General features: G+C 52.5%; 9 protein-coding genes across 9 annotated transcripts; 5 read left to right on the plus strand and 4 right to left on the minus strand.

Moving 5' to 3' along the window:
- Nucleotides 1–918: 918 nt before the first annotated feature.
- J7T55_013021 (uncharacterized protein) lies at nt 919–3,126 on the minus strand (the record flags this gene model as incomplete). Its single annotated transcript, XM_053141669.1, has 3 exons — nt 919–1,376; nt 1,446–2,138; nt 2,283–3,126. The coding sequence occupies 3 exons, from the start codon at nt 3,124–3,126 to the stop codon at nt 919–921; spliced, it is 1,995 nt and encodes a 664-aa protein (XP_052995368.1).
- Nucleotides 3,127–5,263: 2,137 nt separating this feature from the next.
- On the plus strand, nt 5,264–7,360 carry J7T55_013022 (potassium ion channel yvc1; the record flags this gene model as incomplete). Its single annotated transcript, XM_053141670.1, has 2 exons — nt 5,264–7,216; nt 7,289–7,360. 2 exons carry the CDS (start codon nt 5,264–5,266, stop codon nt 7,358–7,360), a joined length of 2,025 nt encoding a protein of 674 aa, XP_052995369.1.
- Nucleotides 7,361–8,179: 819 nt separating this feature from the next.
- Nucleotides 8,180–8,531, plus strand: J7T55_013023 (uncharacterized protein; the record flags this gene model as incomplete). The annotated part of the gene is made up of 2 exons (XM_053141671.1): nt 8,180–8,351; nt 8,422–8,531. The coding sequence occupies 2 exons, from the start codon at nt 8,180–8,182 to the stop codon at nt 8,529–8,531; spliced, it is 282 nt and encodes a 93-aa protein (XP_052995370.1).
- A 494-nt stretch (nt 8,532–9,025) lies between these two features.
- Nucleotides 9,026–10,361, plus strand: J7T55_013024 (uncharacterized protein; the record flags this gene model as incomplete). Its single annotated transcript, XM_053141672.1, has 3 exons — nt 9,026–9,270; nt 9,348–10,126; nt 10,210–10,361. 3 exons carry the CDS (start codon nt 9,026–9,028, stop codon nt 10,359–10,361), a joined length of 1,176 nt encoding a protein of 391 aa, XP_052995371.1.
- Nucleotides 10,362–11,218: 857 nt separating this feature from the next.
- On the plus strand, nt 11,219–14,157 carry J7T55_013025 (uncharacterized protein; the record flags this gene model as incomplete). The annotated part of the gene is made up of 7 exons (XM_053141673.1): nt 11,219–11,657; nt 11,710–12,181; nt 12,564–12,645; nt 12,749–13,267; nt 13,342–13,704; nt 13,773–13,968; nt 14,030–14,157. 7 exons carry the CDS (start codon nt 11,219–11,221, stop codon nt 14,155–14,157), a joined length of 2,199 nt encoding a protein of 732 aa, XP_052995372.1.
- A 625-nt stretch (nt 14,158–14,782) lies between these two features.
- On the minus strand, nt 14,783–16,277 carry J7T55_013026 (Clavaminate synthase-like protein; the record flags this gene model as incomplete). The annotated part of the gene is made up of 5 exons (XM_053141674.1): nt 14,783–15,248; nt 15,317–15,410; nt 15,480–15,558; nt 15,617–15,921; nt 15,980–16,277. 5 exons carry the CDS (start codon nt 16,275–16,277, stop codon nt 14,783–14,785), a joined length of 1,242 nt encoding a protein of 413 aa, XP_052995373.1.
- A 947-nt stretch (nt 16,278–17,224) lies between these two features.
- On the plus strand, nt 17,225–19,183 carry J7T55_013027 (uncharacterized protein; the record flags this gene model as incomplete). The annotated part of the gene is made up of 2 exons (XM_053141675.1): nt 17,225–17,840; nt 17,949–19,183. 2 exons carry the CDS (start codon nt 17,225–17,227, stop codon nt 19,181–19,183), a joined length of 1,851 nt encoding a protein of 616 aa, XP_052995374.1.
- Nucleotides 19,184–19,221: 38 nt separating this feature from the next.
- Nucleotides 19,222–20,018, minus strand: J7T55_013028 (gnat family protein; the record flags this gene model as incomplete). The annotated part of the gene is made up of 2 exons (XM_053141677.1): nt 19,222–19,592; nt 19,706–20,018. 2 exons carry the CDS (start codon nt 20,016–20,018, stop codon nt 19,222–19,224), a joined length of 684 nt encoding a protein of 227 aa, XP_052995375.1.
- A 767-nt stretch (nt 20,019–20,785) lies between these two features.
- On the minus strand, nt 20,786–21,709 carry J7T55_013029 (uncharacterized protein; the record flags this gene model as incomplete). The annotated part of the gene is made up of 3 exons (XM_053141678.1): nt 20,786–21,039; nt 21,113–21,192; nt 21,627–21,709. The coding sequence occupies 3 exons, from the start codon at nt 21,707–21,709 to the stop codon at nt 20,786–20,788; spliced, it is 417 nt and encodes a 138-aa protein (XP_052995376.1).
- Nucleotides 21,710–25,728: the final 4,019 nt, after the last annotated feature.

The raw sequence follows: 25,728 nt of genomic DNA on the forward strand, positions 1-25,728 counted from the left end.
GCCGGCACATATCTACTGACACGGGCAAGGCACACATGGGGCGCCGCCGCCTACTCGTGTGTGGACTCCGTTCTCCTCGAGTTCTGGCCTTTACATCTGAATCTGAAGAGTGCGCCGGGCTCACGACAGGTAACCAGGGAGATTATTAGCGCGCCAAGAGTGTGGTGGTAGACTCAGGCTGGCGTGGGATCACCACACCTTTCTGGCTTGCCCAGTTGAGCGGCAAGAGCAAAGTCCAACCGAGCCAAGACTACTTGATGTACCGTGACCAGGAGACGGACTGTTCGGCTTTTCTCGAATATCCGACTAAATTGCGGTTTCGGCGACCGAGTCGCTGAAGATGCCCTCGGTGAAAGGTACCCCTTACGGAGGTGGCCCTGTGCGGTTACCTGTCGTAATCGTGGGCACTACTGAGTCGTAAATGGATCCTGTAATCTCTTCCATTTTTCACTCATGAATACCAAGGCTCGTTGTTTTTACGAACTCATCATTGGTCAGCGTACTGTGAATTAGTTGCTGCATTGCTCTCGTTGCCTTGCCAAGGTTCCAGTGCTGTGCGTCCCAGGATTGCTTGTAGGTTTGCAGCTACCATCGACGTCCGCGGCGAATGCATTCAAACCCAAGCCATGCTCCAGCAATATCGGGAATGTTTATTTGTGTCTATTTCGTGGATCAATCTTCACCGAATACCATTACTGCATTGATCCATCTCCGGACTTCTTTCCGCGACTTGGTCGAGCTCCAAGTATTCAAGTATCTACATCTCATTAGCGAAGGCGTGACAAAAATCAGATGTTTACTCATATTTCGTAACAGCATGATCTATTTTTCTTACTTTGGTTCATGCCTGCCTGCGAATACGAACTACGTGCACGTAGCAGAAGACCATATGCGCTCATCATCAAACAGAGCCTGAGTTCAGTGCTCACAAAAGTTATACTCCTCTGTAGCCCTCTCAACGTCCTCCATAGCCCTCGTCCGTTCCGCCATCAGCTCCAACCTCAATCTCTTCGCCTCTTCGAGCGACATCCAATCGTCGTCCGCCTCGCTTCCCATAGTCTCGCTATCTGAATCATCAGAATCAGGCGCTGACTCGGTCTCGGCTGCGGCCCGCCATGATTCCTGCTGCGGCGGCACGTTGCGTGTCGAGCAAATGCGATAATGCGGATCCACCAGCCAGAGAACCAAATACCGTCGATGGCCTGGTCGCGTCTGATCGATCAGCTCGAATGGCTCCACCTTGTGCTGCAGCGTGTTGGGAAAGACTAGGAGCCGGCCTTCGGGAGTGGTGACAGAACCCAGGTTCTGTATAGCCGGTTCTTGTCTGAGTTTGCCAGACGAAATGCCAAAGATTTCAGCTATTGGGGCATGGTCGTCTAGAAAGAAAATGGCGTTAGACACCCTGTGAGAGTGAAATATTGCTAGTTCTGACTCTCGTCACTCACCCTGCTCATAATGGAAATCCATAGAATCCAAATCGGCTGCAGTGCGGAATGAAATCTTCGACTCAGTCAAATTATCAACATCGTAATAGTAGATAGCCGTAGCCGCAATGTGTTCGTTCAACAAGCCTTCAATGTGCCAGTTCCCACCATCGTACCTCGGCTTCTCAGGTGTTAGCTCTATACTAGCGAGCTTGACGATGACCTGGAGCCCTTCGTCGCGGAAGCTATCCTGGATCCGAAGCGGATAGTAAACATGGTCTGGTCTCGATGATCCATAAAATCCGTTCCTCTGGATGATGGCATCGCTAGTGAGCCCAACTTTCCATTGCTCAAAGGAGAACGACACTCCCGGCTCAGGATGGACGACCTTTCGAATTTTCTGTTTGTAGAATTCGTCAACAACGCCCGAAAGTCCGTAATCCTCAATACTGAATTCAGGCTCCTCATCGGATTCTTCCGTAAGATCTTCTTCATCCGCGGAGTCATCAGCGGTTTCGGGCTGACCAATGTATTTCAAAACCATTTTTCGAGCTTCCTCATAGGCCGTTGGGTCCGATTCCTGGTTCCTTTGGATTTCAAAAAGATCCTCGTGCCATTCGGGAAGATCTGGCGTGAACTGCGCACCGTAAGTCAGTATCCGTGGTGGGGTCCGTCCACGGTATGCAGCAACAAGGACTTCATTCCACGGTGCAACTAGAATCCGGTCAGCATATTGCTGAGAGCTCTAAAGGATGGGCAAACATCAATAGTGGTTGCGAAGAAACTTCTTTGAGTTTCCAGGAGATCTGATCTCCAAGATTCTAGACAAGTAAAGACTGTTCTTTGGAAATTACTCACTTGATAGCGAAATGATTTTCTCAATGGCCGTGTATGCTGCATGATGTGAGGGATGAAGGTTGTTGATGTAAGATGAGATCTGAACGTCGGTGCCAGCGTCTTCAGTAAATTCAACTTCGCAAGGAAGCCATTGAAATTTCTGGGACCATGTGTCCCGCTGGACATTCATCCCAAGGCCGGGTCTGAAGCGTTGCCTCGAGACTGGGATCGGAGGAGCAGTTTCTGCACCGTCAAATGCTCCAGCATCGGCGAAGTCGAGAGGCACCTTGCCTCCCTTCATCAGAACCTTTGTTTTCCCATAGACCAACGGGAACAGAGATGGATGCACAAGATTAAGCACCTTATCGTCCGAGCCAGGGTGCCAGTCCTTTTCGGCATTGGGTCGATTTAACAGTGGACTGACAGCATCCCTCAAGTCTTGAATCAGTGATCTCGGAACTCGCCGGTCAGACTTGGAGATTCTTGATGCCGCATCGAGAACCTGAACCCGACCAGTCTTCTCGAATCTCGTTGCCTTGTCCCGCAGCTCGGCCATGCACCAATCCCATGCCTTATCGCTGATGAGAGGGACAGCACGAGCCTCCTCCTTCCATCTCCCTACTATCTCCTCGTCGAATACTTTCAGATGCCAGTCTGCTTTATCTGTTAAAGCATTCATTACCCCTAGCATAGCCACCTCCCTGGCTGTCAACCGGGGCGCCTGTTGAAAATCGTTAGCTCCATGGCGAAACCTTTTGAGGTCGTCCAGCTCGAATCGATAGTCGTAGACAAAACCGGGGACTCTGAGTTGCCCGTCCCCTGTATTGTCAAAGTTTTCTTCAAGGCCAAGCTCCAACGCCGCCATATTGGTAAAGTGATGGCTTTGCGTGGCCAAATGATACGGAGCAGTTAGAGCGAAGTGTTTGGGAGGCGAGTGTTGCGTGAGGTATTGAAATATAGCTGAGACAAAGCCCGCGGGGCGACAGGCGGTCTAGGTCCGCGAGAGTATATCTTTTATGCTTTGCAAAGACGCGAGGTGAAGTCCGACGGAGGTTGAAAAAGGTGATGGCGCAAGGCTTCCATGCGCGAGGATGGAAGCGCCCATTGGTCCCAAGGAGGGGCTCTTTAGGCAGCGGAGGGTTCCACTGCATTCACTTGTCCCAAAGCGGAAATGAGGAGGAACGAACTGAAATAGTGGAGAAGGAAGTGATGCTTCTTTTGATGTTCTTTTTTATGCCTTTTTTAGGCTAGATATGTTCGTCTTATCTGTACTCCGGAGACTCGGTGCATTGATGCTTGGTGCTTGAGTAGCCTGGCAGATGCCGACGATGGGAACTCAAGTCCCACGTCGAACCGTTTAGAAGAGCCATTCTCCTGACCTAATGTAGGTGTGCATCAAACTACGTTGCACGGCCCACGAGGCTGAAATCCCCCGGTCTACCCTCCGGGATTTCAGTAGAGGTCTTGCGAGCCATACCCAGACAGCTCGACTAGTACCCACCCACCGGGAGTAGTTCTTGAGCTTCAAGAACTGGGGCGGCTTGATCGAGCTATTTTTTTCTTGAAGACTTTTATGTGCACCTTTGCCTGACAGTCTTTAATCGGACTGTACGATACGAAAGAGTCCAGATCACAGTTGACAAGAGATTTGGCAGAGGTTAAATGAGCAGCCCAAGACAACTCTGCTACAGGTCAAGCCGTTGATTTTACCACGACTGAATACTCGGTCCCCCTAGTCTGCGCTGTTCTGTGTTAGGAAAGTATATCTTCAATGTAGTAATAGTGAACATGGTATAATGCTGGTTTTCTTGAGGTCAGTTCCTAGGTATGTCAGGTCTGAATTGAATGATTGAAATCTGTTGTTAATATGCACACTTCCCCCGACTGAGGACCAAGGTCAGCCAGCCAAGTTCAACGTCGCCCCCTAGCTCTGAGTTTCATCACCTGACTGTCGCAAATCATCATGTGCTAATCAAACAGATTTAATACGAGGTACAGACAGAAAAGACGATCGCGAAGAAGAGTCAGAAGCGTCCAGCGGATGAGTATATACAAGAACGGACCGACCAGTGTTGCCGGCAGTAGAGCGATAGGCTGTGCATCACGAGGACCGGGGTTGGATTGGGGACTACTACGTAATCATCCCCGAAAGTCGATATACGTTCATTGAATATAAATGTGCCACTCGCAGAAAATCATCGCTGGCTTAAGACAGGTACGAGGTGATGGAGTGCTACGCAGATACAGGAGGAAGGGAAAATGAGAATGGTGGATGGGGGCAAAGATAGGGTTGAGCTTTCGCCTCGCTACCTATACCATGATGTGCTGGATATAGCCATTGAAACAAATGCAGGTCGATACGATGGCCACATCTCACGTGTGCGGCCTGAAAGTTGGCCTTGAGAGTTGGACGGCCCCATATGCACGGTCAGATCTTGAGGCTGTGGGGTCCATGAAGCTATGAAGCTGTCAAGCTTGAATCTAGGTGGCTAGCTCCAATCTTGCATCTGATGCAAGACGGACTGTTTCTGGGGTTGCAGCGCCTAAGGCGGGTTCCCTGATTTTGGCATAGATTTGCTTGGCTCGAGGCCGCGCTTAACAGACTACCGACATGATGCAGGTGCTTGAGTGTTAGCACCTCCCCTGCCGAGCCCACGTCATTCCACCAGGCCAAAAACGAGGCCCTTTGGGAAGAAGCTTGCGCCCTCGCGACCTCCTCCCACTGTCAAAAAAAGAAAGGGCTGCCAGACCAGAAAGGACGGGCTCAGGAAGAAGGCTTTTCAAGACTCAATTGGCCTTTGGGGACCTGCCATCAGGCTCTACTTCGTTGTCCACCTCGCCGTCACCAGGTTCTGCATCTCATTGCCCTTATCACCCACTACCGTGACGCGGCCGATCTCCCCTCATATTGATTGAGCTCGCGGCAGCTTCACGCGACCACATTCTTGCTCGCCGACCAGCCTAAAGCTCAGGAGACTCTGTTGTCTTCTCCAACCTGCACCATGGCACCTAGAGGGTGGTTCAACTGGCGCTACTTCCTCGGCTTTGACAACCCGCGCTCCCACAATCACTGGTGGCACGAGTCTCATCAGCGCCTCCTCCCCAGCTACGTGGACGAGGCCTTGCAATCTGCCATCCCCGCGCATGAAGTCACCAAGATCGCCCTGCGGCTACGCCACCTTGTCGAGGAGGCCGTGCCCGTCGAGCTGGACGAGGAGCAGATCACCCGTCCCCACTCAAAAGTCATCACCAAGAAGGTCATCCAGGCCGCCAAAGAAGCTGGCGGCTCGCAGAACAAAGCATGCGTCGTCTACTGCCTGCTCGTCTGCAAGCGCTGGTTCAAGCAGCAGTCGTTGATGGAGCTCTGGGACTGCGATCTGCATGGCCTGAGGGCCACCGCCTGTGAGGTGATCTCTAAGCAAATCATCGAGACCGAAGAGGACCAGGAGTACCTGCTACACTCGGTGCTGCTGAAGCGGTACTCGATCGTCATCGACGGCGAAGCCACGCCGCCGAGCAACGTCATCGAGAAGGCTGTCGACCTGCACGCTCTGCGCGTCATTGGGTCCTCCGGGTACCAGAAGTGCGTGAGCTACCTCTGGAAGGGTTGGCTGGTGCAGGATGAGAATGATCCGGCCAGCTTCGTCGACTTCAAGGACAAGGACGATGTCAGGTTTATCACCCACCTCGATCCGGATCGCATGCGCGCCCCGATGTATCAGAATGCTGCCCAACTCCTCATCTCGCTCATCTACCTTGGTCTGTATACCGGCGCTATCAATTCGATCAACAGGGACGCCGACGTTGATTTCGTCGAGATCCTGCTTTACATCTTCACTCTGGGCTTCGTGTTTGATGAATTCACCAAGTTCTGGAAAGCCGGTTACCACATTTGGGGTTTCTGGACAGCCTTCAACGCCGTTCTCTACGCCCTGCTTACGACAAGTCTCGTTATCCGCTTTACTGCTCTCAGCCACGACTTGGCCCCGCCGGGTGCTGCACCTGGCCCGCGCGAAAAGCTGAACGTGCTATCCTACAACTTCCTCGCCTGCTGCGCGCCGATGTTCTGGATGCGCCTACTGCTGTACCTTGACAGCTTCCGCTTCTTCGGAGCAATGCTAGTCGTCCTCAAGGTCATGATGAAGGAATCTATTATCTTCTTCGCACTCTTGGGCGTCATCGTCATTGGCTTCCTGCAAGCCTTCATCGGATTGGACAAAGCCGATGATAATGTCACTGACTTGAAGTTCATCTCGCAAGCAATGGCCAACGCGCTGATGCAGTCGCCCGAATTTGACGGTTTCGACAGGTTCGGGGCCCCATTCGGACTAATTCTATACTACCTGTTCACATTCGTCGTCATGGTTGTCCTCCTCAACATTTTGATTGCTTTGTACAACTCTGCGTACGAGGACATCTATACCAACGCAAACGACGAGTATCTCGCCCTGTTTGCACAGAAGACTATGCAATTTGTGCGCGCGCCGGACGAGAATGTGTTCATCGCCCCATTCAACCTAATTGAGGTGTTTTTCCTGGCCCTCCCACTCGAGTGGTGGATGCCCAAGAAGCAGTACGAGCGCATCAATGATATAGTGATGGGGGTCATATACTTCCCACTTTTACTCGTGGCGGCGTACTTCGAGACCAAGAATGCAACGGAGATTCGTGCGAACCGCGCCCGCGGCGAAGACGACGACGACACGATCGAAGAGTGGGAGCAGATGGCGGACGAGGTCGACTTTGAGAGCGATGGTTGGAACAAGACGGTCAACCAGGCCAGGACGAATCTCGAGGTCGACGCCACGGTCGCCGAGGTACAGAAGCTGAGGTCCGAGGTGGAGAAGCTGCAGGACCTGGTCCTCCAGCTGACGAAGACCATGGGCAAGGGTGCAGGCGGGTATGGCGGCGAAAATGGGGAGAAGTCAACTTCTCACCTGAGTAGGACCAGCACGGTAAGTGACATCTTGGAGTCTTCGAATTGGCACGTGAGAGATGAATGAGCAACTGCTAAACTCCATCTGCAGGCTGTTGCGGATAGTCAGCCCACGGAAACGGGCGATGGCGGCGGACACCTCGAGACTGATCCCATGGAGTAACGTAGCAGGGCATTGGTTTACGTTGTTCAGAGCAACGCTTCTGTGGAACTCGGAATGCAGAGGAATGGATCTCCCACATAGCCACACTTTGGCGAATCAGTGGAAATGGTGTGGCAGGTTGATAAATGAATGTACTGGCATTGATTGCTCACTTGGTTGGCTCGGCAGGAGTTTGGGTTTTCCGCTGTTTCTGGCTGGCTGGGCTTCACCTGCGCAGGCGTCTTTAGCGAAGTGACTTTGGCTACCTCTGTTCTTGGGATATGACCTAATGGAAAATGCAACAAGGAGTAAAGCAGTAATCGCTATTCAATCACATGAGACTGAGCGCGTGCACAGCGACTTCCTCGCTCCACCGACCGTGATCTGGGTAGCCCTGAGAAAGGCCGAGAATGGTCGCAGGGTCCAGTGCTGGCATCTTCATGGTAGGATGTCGAGGTTGCCTGGCACGTGTGCGGTGGCTAGGCCAGTCACTCAGGTGGCTTGTAAGCTCACCGTACGGGAACGGTGAAGCCCCGGAGAGATGACAGGTCCAGCACCCATAGCTACCGCTGTGGTTTTTCGCAAATGAAATCCTCTGCAGGAATTACCGGCTTGAGAATAGAAAGCCCAACTCCCTCACCGTACCAATTCCCAAGCCCGCTGGGCTCACCGGGTCCTGATGAGAGAAGGTATTTATGAAGGAGATGGGAGAATGAGGACAATGATTGAAGACCAGGATATCTTCTCTGGTCAACCAACCTTCAAACTCAAGTGTTCGTACCACTGCTTCATCCAGTATTCTATATATATTCATCTCAAAATAATAGGTCTGCCGTGAATATGACTGGCAGCAAGAAGTCTTCCAAGCGCAACAATGCCCCAGTCTCGAGGCTGCAGGCTGGCGGGCAGTCGCAGTACACCGGCTCAACAGGCAGCGAGACCAACGGCCAGGCCAGTGCCCACAGCGGTACTGGCCCTGTCGTCTCTTACACTCAACTCGTTAGCTTCAACGGTATGTGATCTAAACTCAACTTTCTGGTCCTAGTATCGCTGTATGTGCTAATCTGAGCTACACCTTGTAGGGAATATGGGTATCGATTATGGGCAGCAGCGTGAGAATGGAGAAAACTGGGATGCATGGTCCATGGAGGTGCAGACTGGAGCGAGCGATGCAGGGAATGGGACTGCCTGAAGGCAGCAACTCCGCACGGAGCACACATTAGATTTGTGTGACCGCGGATGATGATACGAAGAGAAACACTCATTTGGCCATAATTTTCATTTGTTTAAAGCATTCAGATGAACCCAGCTTGAATATACATCACACTCACTGAACACTGCTACTCTCCGGTGGCTCCTTTGCAAGGTTTCATGAAAGTGAGCATCGATCTTGACCTCTGCCTGGACTAGACACGGAGAAGCACCACAGGCACATGTGTGTTTTTGACAGTGCCATCATCTGACTACACTGTTTCCACACTGTACCGTCGGAGGTTGTCACGTGTACGGTGAGTTCGACATCAAATCAGCACACTGCAGGACACGGTGATCTGGTTAGCCCAATCACGGCGCAGCCTGGTCATCCCGAGCTGCAGGCGTTGCCTTATTGACGCCTGCTGGCATCGATCAGGCTCTCTGCCATGGAACCTCCACAAGTATTTAAGCCCCATCATGAGCAGAGCCTTAATGAGGTGGAAGATCTCCTCCCGAGTCTGCTCAGCCTCCATCGTGTCGCTGTCCCAGATTTCTGGCTTCTACTTGCCGTCACGAGCCTCGTGTTGCTTCGTTCAGACATCCAACATCCAGCGCATCTGGAGTAACTACCACAGCAACTCACATACCATGTCGAACCCCAGCAACTCCGACGTTAGGACCCAAAAGTCATTGCTCCAGGTCCTGAATGATTGTGACAAGTCAGCAGCCCTCACGCCGTTTGTCTGCCGCAGCCAGCAGGGCTACGCCAGCACATGATGCTGTGATCGTGCTGACCCCATCGTTTACTTGATAGCTTTCCCATCCCACAAGCGGATCTCAAGAAGTACACAGATACCATCAACAGCTACTATCATTTTATCATACCCTCGGTCGGGGTCACGTTGGGCTACGTGGTTCCGTCGGTGGCCGCAGCCTTTCGTGACCAACCTGGTTGGGTTCTGGATGAGGATGCCGCCCCAAGAACCTTGGCTCTGGTTGGTGGTGACGACAAAGAATCGAGATCAGCGCTGGTTGAGGAGACTCTCTTAAGACTTCGATCCGAGGGTAAATTCGTCATCCTGTCCCGTTGGCGCAATGAGGTGAAACCTGTCTACGGCCCCCGTGGTCAGATGCTGTTCGCTATCGAGCGAGCCGCTGCACCGCTGCTGGGAGTGTTGACATACGGTATCCAAATTACTGCCTTCACGAGGCCTGCCAAGGGTGAGCAACCCAAGATCTGGGTCCAAAAACGCTCGAAGGATGTCAAGTTTTACCCAGGCTTCTTGGACAACACTGTGGCGGGAGGCATGCCCATCGACGAGGAGCCACTTGTAACTGCTACCCGAGAGGCTTCCGAAGAGGCATCTTTGGGTCTAGATATCGTCAAGACCAACATCAAACCTTGCGGAACGGTGTCGTACATGCACCTGCGCGACGGCCTCGCCGTTGGAGAGGTCGGTCTCATCCAGCCGCAGGTCGAGTTCCTGTTCGAGCTCGAGCTGCCGGCCGATGTTGAACCAAGCCCTTCTGACGGCGAGGTGGAGTGGTTCAAACTGTACGATGTCAATCAGATCAGAGACGAACTAGTCAAAGGTGACCACATATTGCATCTTCACTGTCTCAAAAATGCGCACTGCCGACAGATGTTTCACTAACGGCAAGTCTCCCTTATGCAGGCAATTTCAAACCGTCATACTCCGTTGTGATCCTTGACTTCCTCGTCCGCCACGGCCTGCTGCACGCCGGAAATCTGCCCGACTTCGTCGAGATCACGACCAGGCTGCATCGCCCCTTCGAATTTCCCATTGGGTATAGAACTAACCCCTGATTTCATGTGTCTAGACCATTGCTGATAAGTGACCAGTCACTCGGGCCTGGAGAGGCCCAAAATCTAGTCTACGCATGGAAGAAACACTAACACAAGTTAAGTTGACATTTTTGATTGGACGGGACAACAAGCTCGAAGACTCGCTTTTCTTCCTCACCAACAGTGGAATGGGATCAAGCACATTGAGAACCCAGGTTGCAGTCACTTGGAGGAAAGAAAGGAAAACGTCCTCCTTTGATCATGGCTCGAAATTAATATAATTATCCAAAACTGCCCTTACCCAATCATCTATGACTGTTCATGCACATTGGCCTCTGTTCTGCAAGTTGTAAGTGGGACGAAGGTTCTGTAGTGGCCGAGGTTGGGCAAATTTTAAGTACACTGTACGCCCTGGCAGCCTGAGGCGACTTTTCCTTCGTGCATGCAGGCCCAATTCAGCCCTGGCTGAAGCGACTGGCTGCGGAACAATTCCCCGCATTCCCTGTCCCCGAATACCAGGACCACTGGTCTCAAGAATATAAGTGTCCGCCGCCCAAACCTTGGGGCGTAAGCAGTTTGGCTCCATTTTCGACAATTCCTGACCTTCCATTCTACGGAGAACACATCTTGCCCTTCCTTAGGATTGATATATTCTATTTCCCTGATTGATTTCAACTAGCCATAAGGTAACTTCTTTCCAATTGCACAGTTATTTATCTACTCAACCTCGTGTTAGATCCGATCTAGCGGACAGTGTGTTGCTAATTGCTTGACCTCTCACACGCCCTTCTTGAAGTCAAAGAGCCTCTCCTGCCCGCTTTGGATTGAAAACTTATCATTCTCCTGTGCTATCCGTTTGTGACGGGCCCACAACAGATATGTCACCGGGTGCAAGTGGTGACCAAGGCCTGGTTTCACCCGAGAAGCCTCCACTAGATTCCGACTCTGAACGGGTTGTACAACATGCAGCGGACATTCTCAATGTATCATTCAATGACCTATTAGGTGTTGTACCGTTGATGCGTTCGCGGGGCCAATCCTCGTCTGCGGACGAGCAAAACATCTTCCCTCAGTGGAATGACATTCAGGGGACCGTGGTCAATCTGGCAGCGAAAGCCTTGAACATATCTCTTGCAGACTTGGTTAAAATGTCTGCTCTTCTGCGACCTGCAAAATCTCAGGATAAGTTGGACCAGGCTCCCGCCATCACCACTTCTGACAAGCCTGGCCCGGGATTAGTGCAATCAGAAGATGATGGGTCCAGTGGATGGCTGGCCCATTCGAAAACGACCAGGGGCACAGGCCAACATTTTGAAGGTAGTTCTGTCTCATGGAACCTCAACAAACAGTATTTTGACAATGCGTCCAGGGAATGAGGACTCCAGAGCGCAGTCGAGCTCTGGCCGTAGCAGCATTGCCATCTTCACTCCTCCTTCAGGGTCGGGCGTGGACTCGTCAGCGCAATCCAGCTCAAACCTGAACAATGAACTCATAATAACGCCATCAGCATCGAGCTCTAGGACGCCAGTGCCGAGCCCTCCAACTATGGACAGCCTCGTTGTCGAAGCTGGAGCGTCACTGTCAGGCCCAGAGCCCGGACCGCTGCCTGATTCACTAGAAATAACCATTCTCAACTCCGACGTGGTTGGAAATCGGAGCACGCTGCTGTCTAATGCCGACTTTGATGACAGTCTGAACTTTTATGGACTCATGGATGATCACTCGGACTACTTCATGTGGGACTCCTTTACCCAGCACCAAGATATGAACATTGCTGCCTCAAGCCCTTCCAACTTTCTGCCCATGCCAGGAGACTCTGGCGCGACTGGTGAGCCTCCCAGGTATGATTCCGAATTAAGTCCTCCCACTAGACTTAGAACAGGTCCAAGCATCAGTGGTAGCCGTTCGCCGATCTTTGATGCCCTTTTAGGCATGCCGTGCTCTCACACGCAAGATATACCCTCTCTGATGGCCACTCTATCCCCAATTCTGGAAAGTGACCGATCGTGAGTTAATTCTCCTAACTAACCCCACTTCTAGAATGAGAAACTGAACTCATGACTTGAGAACTTTCCCTGCATTTAACCCTGGGCTTGGGCAACGGGGTTTTGGTGAGCACCACCATCCAATCCAAACCATGCAACAGGGGCGTTCCCAAAACCGAGTGCCTCCTTCGCAACGACCACTCCAGCCCCGACATGCTGCCGCTGAGTTCCATACAAGGACATCGAGGGTTCAGAAGTCGAGCAAATCGAGGCGGCATTTAACCGAGGATGAACGCAAACAGGCCAAGGTCACCCGCGGAGTTCGTGCGTGTGTTCGTTGCCGATTACTCAAAAAGAAGGTACGTCCCTGTTCAATGCCAGAGTGACGCTTTCGCTCGACAATATTGAAATTAATGGTATCAGTGTGTCCCGGATGATGGCGATCCATCCGGCGAGTGCCTCACCTGTCGCCGTATGGATAATCCGATCAAGAACATGCCGTGTATTCGGAAAAAGATCGAGGACTCGAGCTTTCATCCCGAAAGATCGCAGCCAGAGCAGTATTGGTCGCAACGGTGGAAGAGCTGGACTGTTGAAGGATCCATCCAAGAAATCAAAGGCTGGGACGGGGTGGACATCCGCATCATAAACACAACGCAGGACATTGGCAGAGCCTTTGACACCTACAAAGTCAGAAAGGTGGTTCCGGCTGAGGGTGATTCGATGACCCGCCAATGGCTGTCCAAGGCCACCGGGGAACGAATGCACCATCCTGTGACCCCATACGCCATTGAGAATATGGCCGAAGCAGCCAGAGGCATCTTGAGAAATTGCGATGACCATATTACCGATATGATCGAGCATTATACCAAGAGCTCTGACCGCCTCATCCGAGACACGTTTAAGATGGCTCAGAAACACTCAGTCGATGACAACGTCGATGTAGGTACTTATTTTCGTCGCTCGCGTCTCTGCGGCCTTATTCTACGTGTCAAATTGACCACCAGCTCTCGCAGGTCGCAGAAAGGCGCCTCATCAGAAAAGTCCTGCAGCTCTGGGTCGCGACTCGTAGGCTATCTAAACCGGCACGCATTTCAAGTCCTGAAACCCTTGAAATTCAACCTCAGCGCATCGATACGACGAGGAGTGACTATGGCCAGGTGCCAGTGCCACCCTTGATCAGCGTCCAGATCTCCATCTTAAGTGAGGTTCTGATTTTGAGACCCCTTCGTGACTCGGTCCGTAACGGCTTAGCAAAGATGTTAGAGAAGTACAAGGACCGCTATTTCACGATCTACTTATGCATTTTCATCCTGTTGCATAGCTACTCTTTGGTGACGCAATATTACCACCGAAAGGCCAAGCATTTGCGTCTACACGTGAGTCAGATCATTCCGAAGAGCATAATTTCCAAAACACTTCAACGCCTGACTTACAGTCGTATTAGGCAAAATACTCTGCACTTCGTGAGCTGGAAGCCCTGCATGGGAGCGCGAACATCCTGCTCACACACTTCCACTTCTGTGGCAACGGAAGTGGACCCTTTGAGGATGGCTGGTCGAAAAGGCATATAGAGGCTCTGGGCTTATCAGAATCGCAGGCATCCTTCTTGCGGGATACGTCACAACATAAGAATAGAATTGGTAAGCCCTCGCACCACATCTTAGCAGAGACTTCAACTATGTTGATTGAATCCTTGCGTAGGCAGAGAAACCGAACGCATCATCGCTTCCGGAATTTTTCATCATGACCTTTATTTTGTCGCTCAAATGTTCGACTTGAAGTGGAAGATTCCAGGGCTGACTGTTGCCTCTTGCGCCGTGGACTCTTGAGAGGCGAGAATGGACTCTGTTAAGTATTGGTTCTCATGACGGTGAATGGATGCCGTCATGCAATATTAAGCCCATATGGGAGCCAAATATGCTGCACTTCTCAAAACAGACTAGTCCTTGTGTAAGATTCATGCCCAATTTGCAAATATCCGTGTTGCCATAGCAGTGTCCGGGGCCCTTTACCTCAAGCCGAGAATTCAACGGCTTGCAGAGGCATGTGTCGCTGACTGGAATATGCAATGCTCATGCGCCTCGAGCGAGTTTGTCACAGGACACGCCGCGAATGATGACCTTAAAAGTTCACATCTACAATCTTAGGAGTCATCATACGTGGGTCTGATCAGAGGCTGCTCATGCCATGGTTCAACGATATCTGGGCTATCTCGTTGAATAAATCAATCTTTTGGTACGATAGAACAGCAGACATACATGTGAAATCGTGCAGAATTTCGTCGTCGAATCATATCAAAAAGGAATAGAAACTGCAAAAGGGTGAAAGCCAGTTTCCGTAGTGATAGAAAACATGGGAAATGGGGGAAGAACCAAATCCGACATCTGGCTACAGTTGCTCAACACATTGTCGCCTTCGCTATCCAAGTCACCACAAGTGTACTGTTCTCCCTCTTCATGGATACAAGGTCTCAAAAATCTTGAACCTCAGACGTGGCTGCGGTGTGATATTCCAGCTCTCTTCTAACTCTTCGTTGTAGAACACCTTGTCCCGACCAAATTTGAGCTCTTTCGGCAGCTCCCATGCCTTCTCTTCATTACGCATCCACAGACGCACCAGGTGCCTCACCTTTCCCGCTTCCGGGTCATTCTCGAATGCTTCCCGCGAGTGCACGATGGCCAAGTTGTTCAAGAACAACATGTCGCCAGGCTTCAGGTCCAATTCGAGTCGATTTTCACGTGCGAGAGCCTCAAGCTTGTCAAGAACTTCGACCTGCGCGGAAGTGCAAGTTCTTGACCCAGCTTCTGATATTGGGACGCCAGATCGCCCCAGCAGGGGGTATCGGGCAAAGTTGGTGATAAGTCGGTTGCTCTGCAGATAAAACAGCGGGCGGGGAATTCCCTCCTCAAGCCATCCATTTCTTCAAGAGCTGATATTAGCCATATCCGTGGACCTCAGTCTGAGAATGAAGACATTTGAACGACCTACGTGTGGTAGAATTTCCACTCCGGAGCGAGGAGCAGGCGGAGCATTTCAGGGTGGGTACGCAGGAGATGGTTGTAGATGGTCCAAGAAGATGAGACTAAAACATCAGTTTAGGAGGATTTCCAAGTAGGGGAACAAGACTTCATTGTGTCAAGCCTCGACTCACTAAGGTGTTGACCACCAGTGGCGCCCACATTGAGTGCCTGCATGCCTAGGACCTCGGCGTATCCGTCCGTGTGAAATGTCTTCAGAATACCAATGGTCAGTCAAATAACCAGCCACATATCATGGGAAAGTAATTACCAGCGGAAGCTTTGAATCACGATGCGGCCTGAGGTGGTCCTTGACATCGGACTCAGCAGCGTCGCGGACGTGGCCAAGGACATGACCCCCATCATCCTGCTTGCCTATGAGGCCGGCAATGTACTTTGCAACGCCAATATAAATTAGGATATTGTCTTCGATGCAGAGTTGGACTGGATCAAGGCCACGGAGGACGAAGAAGCCCCTTCCCTCGAAGATCTCATCCTTGAGCTCTTTCAACTTGCTTTTGAGAGTTGGAAGCGGGAAGGTCTCGGGAGAGATCTCGTCACCCCACTTGCACAAGCCTGCAAAATCGTGTCAAAAAGCAGATCATCAAGTATCTTATTGAAGTTGATTACGTACTCTTGAAATGTGTAAGGCCGTCCTTGATCTCCTGGATCTCGGTCTCGGTCAAGGTGATGGTGTACTTGGTATCATCCTTGTAATCCGAACCAGTCCAGGCAAGAGGAGAAACGAATTCGGGGGCGAGTTTCAAGTTCTCAATTACGGGTTCAAATTGATCTTCGAGATTAACTACCTCTGGCGTCTCAATCGCGGGTAGTTCCGTCTCAATGACTTCGATGTGGTTGTCCAACAAGGGTTTCTTATGCAAGAGCGGCAAACGCCCCTCCTGGGAGTTCGGAACTGCGACAGCTGCCATGATACGTGTTGTTCAAATCTAGGCAATTTAGAATTGGCATAGAAGGGTAACTGTACTTGAACTAGAAACAAACAAGAATGACTCGAAGCCTCGCGCGAGGAGCAGGAGTTGCAAATGGTTCGACTTCAGAGATGAGGCGCAATAAATATCACCCCCTTTTTATAAGCTGAAGAGGAGTCTATGATTGCCCTGCGATCGATGTACTTTCAGAGTCTCTGACCCCTCAGGTATTTACCGTGCTCGGCATGAAGAGCGCTTCATGTTTCTCCCTGCCCACCCCGATCATCCTTTGATCATAGCTCTGTCCCATGTACACTGCAACCGGGCGTCAGCCACATGATAAGGAGAACACCATTTCGGTCAACAAGGAGGGTTGCCTAGTCACTTGGCTGGTTGTTTATGGGGATTCCCCGCTTCAGGATTCGAAGGTGCACATGTGGCCTAGGCTAGAACAAATTGTGCGACATCGCAGCCTGATTCAAGGAAGACGTTGGCTGAGCTGAGTGGTTGCCTGACTTCCTCCCCCTAGCAATGTGCTGAAATACCCGCCCGTGACATGATATGTGATATGCAGTGCCAGCTCAATTCGAGCCAAATATGCAGTCACGCTCAATTTTAGTTTTAAGGCCATGGCGGTGATTTGAGGTAGTGATGCGTAAAGAATACTAGAAAAATGAGTTGAGCCTCAACTGTCTTTTGCAGAAGGGCTTTCTCAGGGTCTTCGGTGGTGCCCACCCTGGCCCGGAGAGATCACCAGCGCCGTAAGGCTCGCTCATATCCAGATATACCGGAAACTTACTTTCCGAAAGCATATAGTCTGATATCGAGAAACTTGTTGTGGTGAAATGCTGAAATATCAAGAAGTCTTTGGTCACCATCCAACGGACTTACTTTCGACATCATCTTATCCGCCTTCGCGCCTCAGCAAATATCCTGTCGTGACCGCGATGGAGCCAACAGTCAGAATGATTGAGAGGGTCATGTACCCTCTGGCAGCATTTGCAGATGACTGTCCTTCACAAGATTCAGGCTCGCAGTCGCAAAAGCCAACAACACCCATTTCGCCATGGCCCGAGTCGTATCTCAACCCGAAAAACCGCATCAATTCTCTCACCGCTGTCACCAACCCTACTTGGTCGATGCATGGGGTCCAGGCAGACGGACACAGGCTCTTTGTTGTTCCTTCATTTGCCGTTGGAAGACCGCCCTTGAGGATCGACATGTACCTGGCCGAGCAGTATGAGTATGATATGCCTTCCTCGCTTGTCGAAGTCCTTCAACCGGCCGCGTCAATGCGCCTGAAGAGCCGACAGGTAGGAGGCACGCCGCTTTGCCAGCATCTCCTTCGCGCACTTGAGCACTGGGAACGGAACAGTCGAGGTTTCGAGCAACAGTACTGGAGCATGCCGTTCGGGAGTATGATTCTGGTCGAAAGTATCGCTGCCGACGTGAGGCAGACAGTACTGCATCTGGCGCCGCGGTACGACACAGAGCAGGCGTGGCTGTCGGTTGTCGAGCTCCGCGCCGCTTGGGGCACCGGCGTGGATTTGGATGACTCCGAAAGTTCGTATTTTGAACTAATAGAAACCCCCTCCCCTCCAACACGAAATTCAGATACTCCCCTTAATAAGTTTCTTTTCCAGTCGATAACGATGGCTGACTCCTGGGTAGTCATCGATCTCGGTGAGCTACAGCTGCTAGAACAACCACACGAAGCCATCAGTATTGTGGCGATTCCTAAGCGGCAGGGGAGGCGCAAGTTGGTGTTCAAGGCGGTCTTGAACGACCTCAAGGCTATGTACCACGAGCTCCGACTCTTACTGACGATGGAACCGCACCCGAATATCATCGCTCGTCCATTATACGTCGTCACCAAGAAGTGTCGTTTCGGTGGCAAGGTCGGGGTGTGCGGCTTCATCCTGGAGTATTATTCCTATGGGACGCTGCGCGACGCGCTTTGGCGGTCTGCGCGCTGCGCATCCCAAGCGAATGAGCTAACTATAGAGACAAAGTTTCGCTGGGCGCGCGAAATTATCGATGGGGTGATCCATATTAACAAGCTGTGCGGGACCTACTACCCGGGGATTAAGCACATAAACATCGTCATGGGTCCCCGCATAGAGCCCGCTGGCGGCGAGGACAACAGCCCGACTGATATCAATAGCTTGTCCCCAGTCCTAATAGACTTCGAGCAACGAACCGGCCGCTATACCTGGGTCCCTCCCGAAATATACCACTTCAGCTCAGTCGAATTCGTAGCCAACTCAGACCGCGCACCACGCGAGATGCGGTCGAGGGCTGCCCGCCTGATTGGTGCATACGACGGGAGCTGGATACCGGATGGTCCTCAACATAAGTTCGCGGTCCGCCCCGAGGGATACAGTTCTGCTTGGAACGTGTTGTCAATGAGAGAATGCGAGGCCGCGCAGGTGTACATGCTCGGAAAGTTGCTATGGTACATTTTCGAGGAACAAGGGTCAATTAACAATGGACTCAACTTGGAGACGTTCCGTGAGGAAGAGTGCGATATTGTGTTTCCTGAGTTTAGAACGACACCACAGCCTATCCGAAAGATCATCAGCACGTGCACGCGAGGGGCCCCGGAATGGTCAGGACGACTCCCAGCTGTTGTGAAGTTAAAAGGGAAGCTATGGGCGCGGAATAAGCTGACAGATGTCAATAATCCAACGGGGACGTCAGAGGACACCCAAAATGCTGCTAGAGAATGGTGGGTGCATGAGTTACAAACGGCGGAGTCATTCCTAATGGCGAGGAAGCGCGAGAAAGTTTTGAAAGGGGCGTTGGCAAGTGATAAGAGCATTTTGTCTTGTATGAAGGGCCGGCCCACTTTCGGAGAGCTCCAGCAACTGCTTCAAGAAGCAGAAAACAGTCTTGTGGGAAAGTAGCAGCCAGGCTGAAGTCATTGTAGCAATTGGCATCTTCTTTACAGTACTGAAGGAGAACAATCCTTGGCCATCATGATCGACTCGAGGGAGGGATCTTCGCCATCTACCTGGACATGTACAGTGCCAAGTTTTCGGAATCCCTTCTTTTCGTACCAAGTGCTCATGCTGTCATTTGCGAAGAGAGTGAGTGGCACTCCCATGTCAGAAGCTAGACTTAATCCCCAGGAGACAACACAGCCACCGACCCCGAGCCGCCTGAACTCTGGGAGCACCGCAATTTGAACGAGGTCGATATTGTTCCCTCCAGACAAAGATCTGAAAACCTCATCTTTGGCCTTGGCCGTTATGGCGCGATAAGTCTTCAGCCTCTCAGGATCGGCATCCTTTCGTTCGTGCTGCAGATGCGGGGCTGGTTGTGCCGATGGTTGAAAAGTCAGCTTTTGTGGCGGATAACTAGACATGTAGCACAATCACCTCCTGGCTTCAAAAGGACATGAGCACCACTCCAAGGGACTCACTCACGCAGAGGCGAGGGCACAGCTTCATATTGCCCAGGCAAGTGCCAGACGCCGTATCCGACCCGCGTCACCGCAGCGTCAGCTCTGCTCTCAGACGGTGCAGCCTCGGCGATCACGACCCGAAAGGCGCCCCGTGTGCTCTCCTGGGTACGTGTGAGGATGCGGTGCCGGGTGAACGCAAAATGATCCTCTGGGAATTCTGCGGCGTACCGATAACGGTACTGCCAGTCTTTGTCGGCGGAGAAGGAGAGGATCGTTGTGGAGGTAATGAAGTCGACATCATCCACTGTGGCCGGCCGAATCTTGACGTCCATCATGGCAGGGAATAAGGCCCAGATCAGATAAGAAATCCAAGTCATCGTGCGTACTGAGAGAAAGCGCTCATACGTTGAGCATATATAAGTCTGGCCTAGAGCTATCACTCCGACACGTGCCTGACAAGTGGGTGTGGAGGGGCTATCCCCTCCCCATGCAATGTGCATTTGCTGACATACTTGCAGGGCGACAAGTCCATGGGGATGAGGCTGGGTTGAGGGTATAATTCAGAGTGAACAAGTCCACACAAGGCCCGTGGACGGCAGTGAAAACCACGTAAGAACTGACCAACCCCAGGCTGTCGCGGTCACAGCATACCTAACCAAATATTTACTGGAATTGTCGAGACGTCGGCGTTGGGTGGTTCTTGGACGCGTCACAAGAGGGAAAGCCAGTCGGCGCGAGCACTGCACGGCGATAAGTACCTAGTCTCCACTTATACTTCCCCAGAATCTAGAATGCAGCTGCCATGTGAGTATGCCATGCTCAGAAAAATGATATAAAATACTCAGGCTAGGCCGAATCGGGTAATTTCAACAACTGATTAGAGGCACTTTGTATTATTATGGCCGGGGAAGCTACGAGAAAGGACCACTCTAGACGAATGGTCCAAACAGAAAATGTTTCCTGAACAAAGCCCCGCCCACCCGATCCAAGGATTGCGCAAGTAGCAACCCGACGACAGCCAAAAGGAATGGATAAAGCAATAAATCGTCAGAGGCGAGTTCTGCTGCCAAGATAGCACGGTAACTTCCAACTAGATCTACCTTTATTCCTCGTCATCCTCACCTGCGGCCACCTCCTCTTCCTCGTCCTCGACGACCTCAGGGGCGTCGGTGGCCTTGGCCGTGGCCTTCTCGGTTCCATTACCAACCACTTCGGCGTCGTCGTCATCTTCGGCGCCGCCGGCGTCCTCGTCGAACTCCTCTTCGGGTTCTTCCTGGTCTTCCTCACCTTCCTCTTCGGGTTCCTCCTGCTCCTCGGCCGGGGCGGTCTTGGCTTTCTTCGCAGGAGGGGCTTTGTCTGGACCAAGGAGAAGCCATGTTAGATGTCTGGTCTGCATCATTCTCGCAGGCAGGGTTGGGGGCGACTATACCATCAGCTGGGGCCTCCTCGTCCTCTTCCTGCTCCTCATCGTCTTCATAATCATCCTCATCCTCCTCGTCGCTAACATACCTGCCGAATGGTGGACGTTAGTGCAAGGCTCGTCTGAGATGTAGTTGGAACTTCAACACATGTGGGGAGTGCAGGCAGCGTGACACATGCCTGGACACCACGAGGCGCCCGAGCGACCACCCTGTGCCAACGCGAGAGAGCCGCGATCAAGGCTGTGGTGGACAGCGCGCTCTCCCTTGACGTTGTCTCGCCAGTCGATGCGCCGCTTAGCAAGTTCCGGTTGCAGGTGCTGGGGCGCAAGTCCTTGCGCGTTTTCCCGCAAAGTGTTCCGTGCAGTATCACAGGGAAGGGAGCTGGGAGCTGTGACGGCGCATTGCTTCCAAGCGGATGCGCATATCACCTCGACTGCTCAACCGCAGTGGCGCTTTTTATGCGCCAGCTACGATGAAGGCGCAAAAGGTACATGGGGCTTGATAATAAACACAGTCACTCACTCTTCTTCGGATTCCTCATCGCCGGATGGCAAGCTGACGAGCTCCTCCTCCTCGTCTCCAGCCTTTCTCTTGCGCGACGACATTGTTAAATGTTGGCTAGAAAAACTGCCAATTGGACAAAATGGGGGTATAAGAAAGTTTCAAAACGTTGGATTTGGCACTGTGAAGATGAGAGAGCGATGGAGGAGTAAAAAAGAGGAAAGGAAAGGGGACGGACGGCTGAGAGGAAGGGGGCAGCTCGGGGGGGTGGTCGCGGTCGGTTGGTGTGGAGAGCAGGAGCAGGAGCTACTGTGCTGCCGCGCAGGCAGGGCCAGAGCTATGCATGAGACTGAGGCAAGTGCTAGCAATGCTTGGGTACTTTGGGGGGCTTGGGTGTGGGAGCGGGCATGGACGCAAGAGAGAGCTCTAGGCTGAGGGGGAAAAGAAGGGGGCGAGGGACTTCGAGGGGAATCTTGGAGGGGGGGTGGGCAAGCGGACAAGCCAGAGCTGGGCCGGGACGGCTGGGGCTGGGCTGGACTGGACTGCCTGGCATGGGAAGGGAGCGGGGAGCTTGTTGTGAGGTGCGAGGAGGTGCGAGGAGCGAGAGAGGTGTGTGTGTGTGTGGGTGAGTATGAGGGAGTGACGGAGTGAGGGACAGCTTCTCCAAGGTTCCAAGGTTCAGCTTGCTGCTTCAACCAAGCGAGCTGCAGACTGTGTGGTGCAGTGCTTGCTTGCTTGTTTGCTCTGCCGACTCACTCACTCCCTCAACCACCTACCTACTTACCTACCTACCTACCTACCCACCTGCCAGCCCGCCAACCTCCAGAATGATGTGACCAAGGAAGCGGGTGAAAGTCCAGTGTACTTCCCCAGAAGTGGACACCGCCGCCCATTAACTTGGACTGGGGACCTTTAGAGGAGCTCGCTGCAAGGGGAACAGCTCTCCGCGGATGGTTGGGCAGGTTGGTGGTGGCTGGTACCGTTTGGTGGCCAGTGCGTCAGAAGAGGAGAGGAGACGAGAGGAGACGAGAGGAGACGAGAGGAGACGAGAGGGAGAGGGAGAGGGAAGGAGAGCGGGCGATAAGCCGATAAGGGGCAATAAGCAATCGTTAAGAAAGGCACCGGCGGCGCCCCCACCGGCTACCACAGCCCTCGCCCAGCACATGCATGCAAATGCGTGCGTGATTTGCATGGGAGCTCGGACCTCCCCACCTTCTGCCCCCAGCCCAGCTTCCCCAGCTTCCCAAGGTCGTCTGGCGTCGTGTTGAGGGGTCGGTTGCACGTGTCTGCGTCCACAAGCACCCCAGGCAAACAGGCATGTCTGGCTCCAAATGCTTCAGTCTCGATAGCCAGCAAGGCCAGTATGTGTGTAGTGAAAATCAGCATACAGGACTTAGGTGGAACCGACTAACGGAGGTGCCATGTCGTGCTGTGCCTGCCGGGTGCGGTCATTGTTCCAAGACGCTGTTTGGCCCCCATCTTTCTCGATCCTGAGGGAACAGTGGCCTGCACTTGCAGGTGATGGATCTTGAACGCTTGACAACATACAGTGACCAAGCCGTAATTCCCACCCGTTCCGACAGAGACATGATGAGAATTGGGAGGCGTGCTTCTTTGGGGGATAGGAAAAAATGAAATCGATCTTCGTGTCGAGACTTTGTGACCCCAATGCCCAGATATGCTGCGAGAGGTGACATTCGGCGAATAAAAATGAAACGGGCCGGACCTGTAGATCAGGCAGCCCGGCAACCCATAGATGAGCTTCTGTCGCGCTCTAAGAAGACGACAACATGGTATAAAAAGGGCTCGACAATTGAGCACATCGTCGAATCTATGCTGTGCCGGTCTGCGCGGGAGGAATTTTCAGTATTTGTGAGCACGGTCGGGCGGGTCACCCCGACTTCGAGGCACGCTCCCGTGTCTGTGCCACTACCCGCTGGTTGCACAGCCTTCGAATATGTCCCCGTGCGCAGGAGCGGGAAGAAGCAGTAAATCTCGCCACCACCACACACGACTGCCGCCAGACTAGACGTGTGAATATTTGGAGCTGTGCCAAACCGGCTCAAGTCAACAAGCCTTGCGCTGAGGCGAGCCGATGATGCTGGCAGGCTGGACGTTGAAACTTCCAAATCGTCTGTCGGCGCAAGATATTGGATTCATCAGGACTAAAGAGATATCAACCGATCGTAGGTCTGACCGGGCCCTGAAGGGCTTCGTTGTGATAGTAGTAGCCTTGTCTCGTTTGCTTGAGACTATGATGATGTTCGGGCCAATGGTGACATGATGATAGGTGAGTCGGTGAGAGGGTGTGTGGCTGGGCTGAAGACAGGTTTATATTCCCATGGAATCTTCTTCGAGACATATATTCCATTCAAATCAGCTCTAGCTCTGAAATCGTCGAGTGGGATTAAAATGGAACGAATGATGGAAGCCTTCCTTGGTCAGCGCGAGACCAAAGTTAAAAAGGGGGGTTTCGGATCCGAGTGCTGGCGCAGCTGAAGGACAGAGGGCGATGGGGATCATGGCTGTATTGGGAATGGTTCAGGAACAGAAAATACTTAGTCGGCCTGAACGGGCATAGAGAGGTGGGAGGCCGCATGGAAGCCCCTTGCATGTTGGGACCGACCGTTTGTAAAAACCCCGGGTCGCGAGGACTTAGCAGCCGATCCGGTCACGGCGATGATGACATGTGCATACTGCGGCACAGTATTGGCAAACAAATATGAGAATAGATATAGGAGAAGTGAGGAGGCTCAGGGCAGTCTGATTGGGAGCTGAAAGGGGTAAGGGGCGGGAGTCTGTCTGTCTGTTCTACCTCTTTGACTCTTGTGGTCGTCCTGCAAGGTATCGGCGCCACGGCCCATTTGCTTCGAGGCCCGTCAGAGACGACTCAAATCCGTAGACTTGTTGAGATGCGTGTCATGACTGTGGTCGCACGCACCTTGCAGGTGGGATGGACGACTGTTCACAAACTCTCAAATTGAAACGTCGCTGATGATGTGGAGGCGTGCCAGGGTGAAGTGGGCACCGCGGGAGTGAGGTCATAGCAGTTGCAGGCAATCTGGCATTGCGGGCATTGCAGGCATCCAGGCATCTCAACCTCAGGTCAGTTCTCAAATGGCTGCTCAGGCTTTTCCAAGCATCCCCTGTGTGTGGTAGGGCAGCTGGCAGCGTGATGGAAACAGATGAGAAAACGCCAAACGTACACGTCCCGTACCGCAGCAGCCGCAGGAGGATTCCCTCGGTCGCAAATCGCAATCTCTCTGCCCCTTCACCACCCAAGTTATCAATTATTATCAGTCATCAGCCGTCAGCCGTCAGCCATGCGATGCGAGCGCGAGCCACGGACGACGGGCATCTTCCCCAGTGCGCGAGTGCGTGCGTGCGTGCGTGCATTGGCGTGTATCACCAATTCAAGATCGTGACGCCGAAGCCAATTCGATGCTGGCAACTCTGCCCAGTGCATTTTGGCTTTCGGCAAAGGTCTGAGCGAGGTGTGCAATTACAACCTTGCGTGGGCGATGGACGCGGCGAGGAGGAGACGGAAGCAGATGGCCCAATTTGCTTTTTGCTAGTGGCAGGCGAAAAGAGCTTGAGGTGGAACCAGGGGCCCCCCCTCGTCCAACGGCCGAGCCCATCGACAGCTAGTCTGGGCGCGGTGGGCCGGCCGTCGAATGTAATGAATGAAATGTGACAGTGACGAGCTGTGCTGCTTGGGGGATTTGGGGGGGGCCTTCAGTTAGACCTTGAAATCTTTGGACCTTGGAACCTTGGAACCTTGGAAGTTAGGAACGGTGCAAGGTGCTTGGCCCGCAGGTACGGCGTAGTCTGTACTACTCTCCTCCCACCACACCCGCTAGTGTGCTAGTCTAAGAGCGTTGCTAAAATCAACGCGCGGTGCCATCATTCATGCAGCTGCAATTGCCATTTGCCAATCCAAACTGCCAATCCCACTGTCAAATGCCAATTGACGGGTTGCCAGTCGAGTCGATTGTCAGATCTGGCCGCACATGTGCGCATCCATCCATGTGTGCCCCGTTACATTTGACATCAACAATAGCACGCAGCGGCACATCCCCACTCTGCTCCTCTTGACGCCTGCAGTGGCGCCTTCCTTTGCAGC

The sequence above is a fragment of the Diaporthe amygdali genome, assembly GCF_026229845.1.
Source record: "Diaporthe amygdali strain CAA958 chromosome Unknown NODE_9_length_1275696_cov_64_842800, whole genome shotgun sequence".
NCBI classification, from domain to species: domain Eukaryota; kingdom Fungi; phylum Ascomycota; class Sordariomycetes; order Diaporthales; family Diaporthaceae; genus Diaporthe; species Diaporthe amygdali.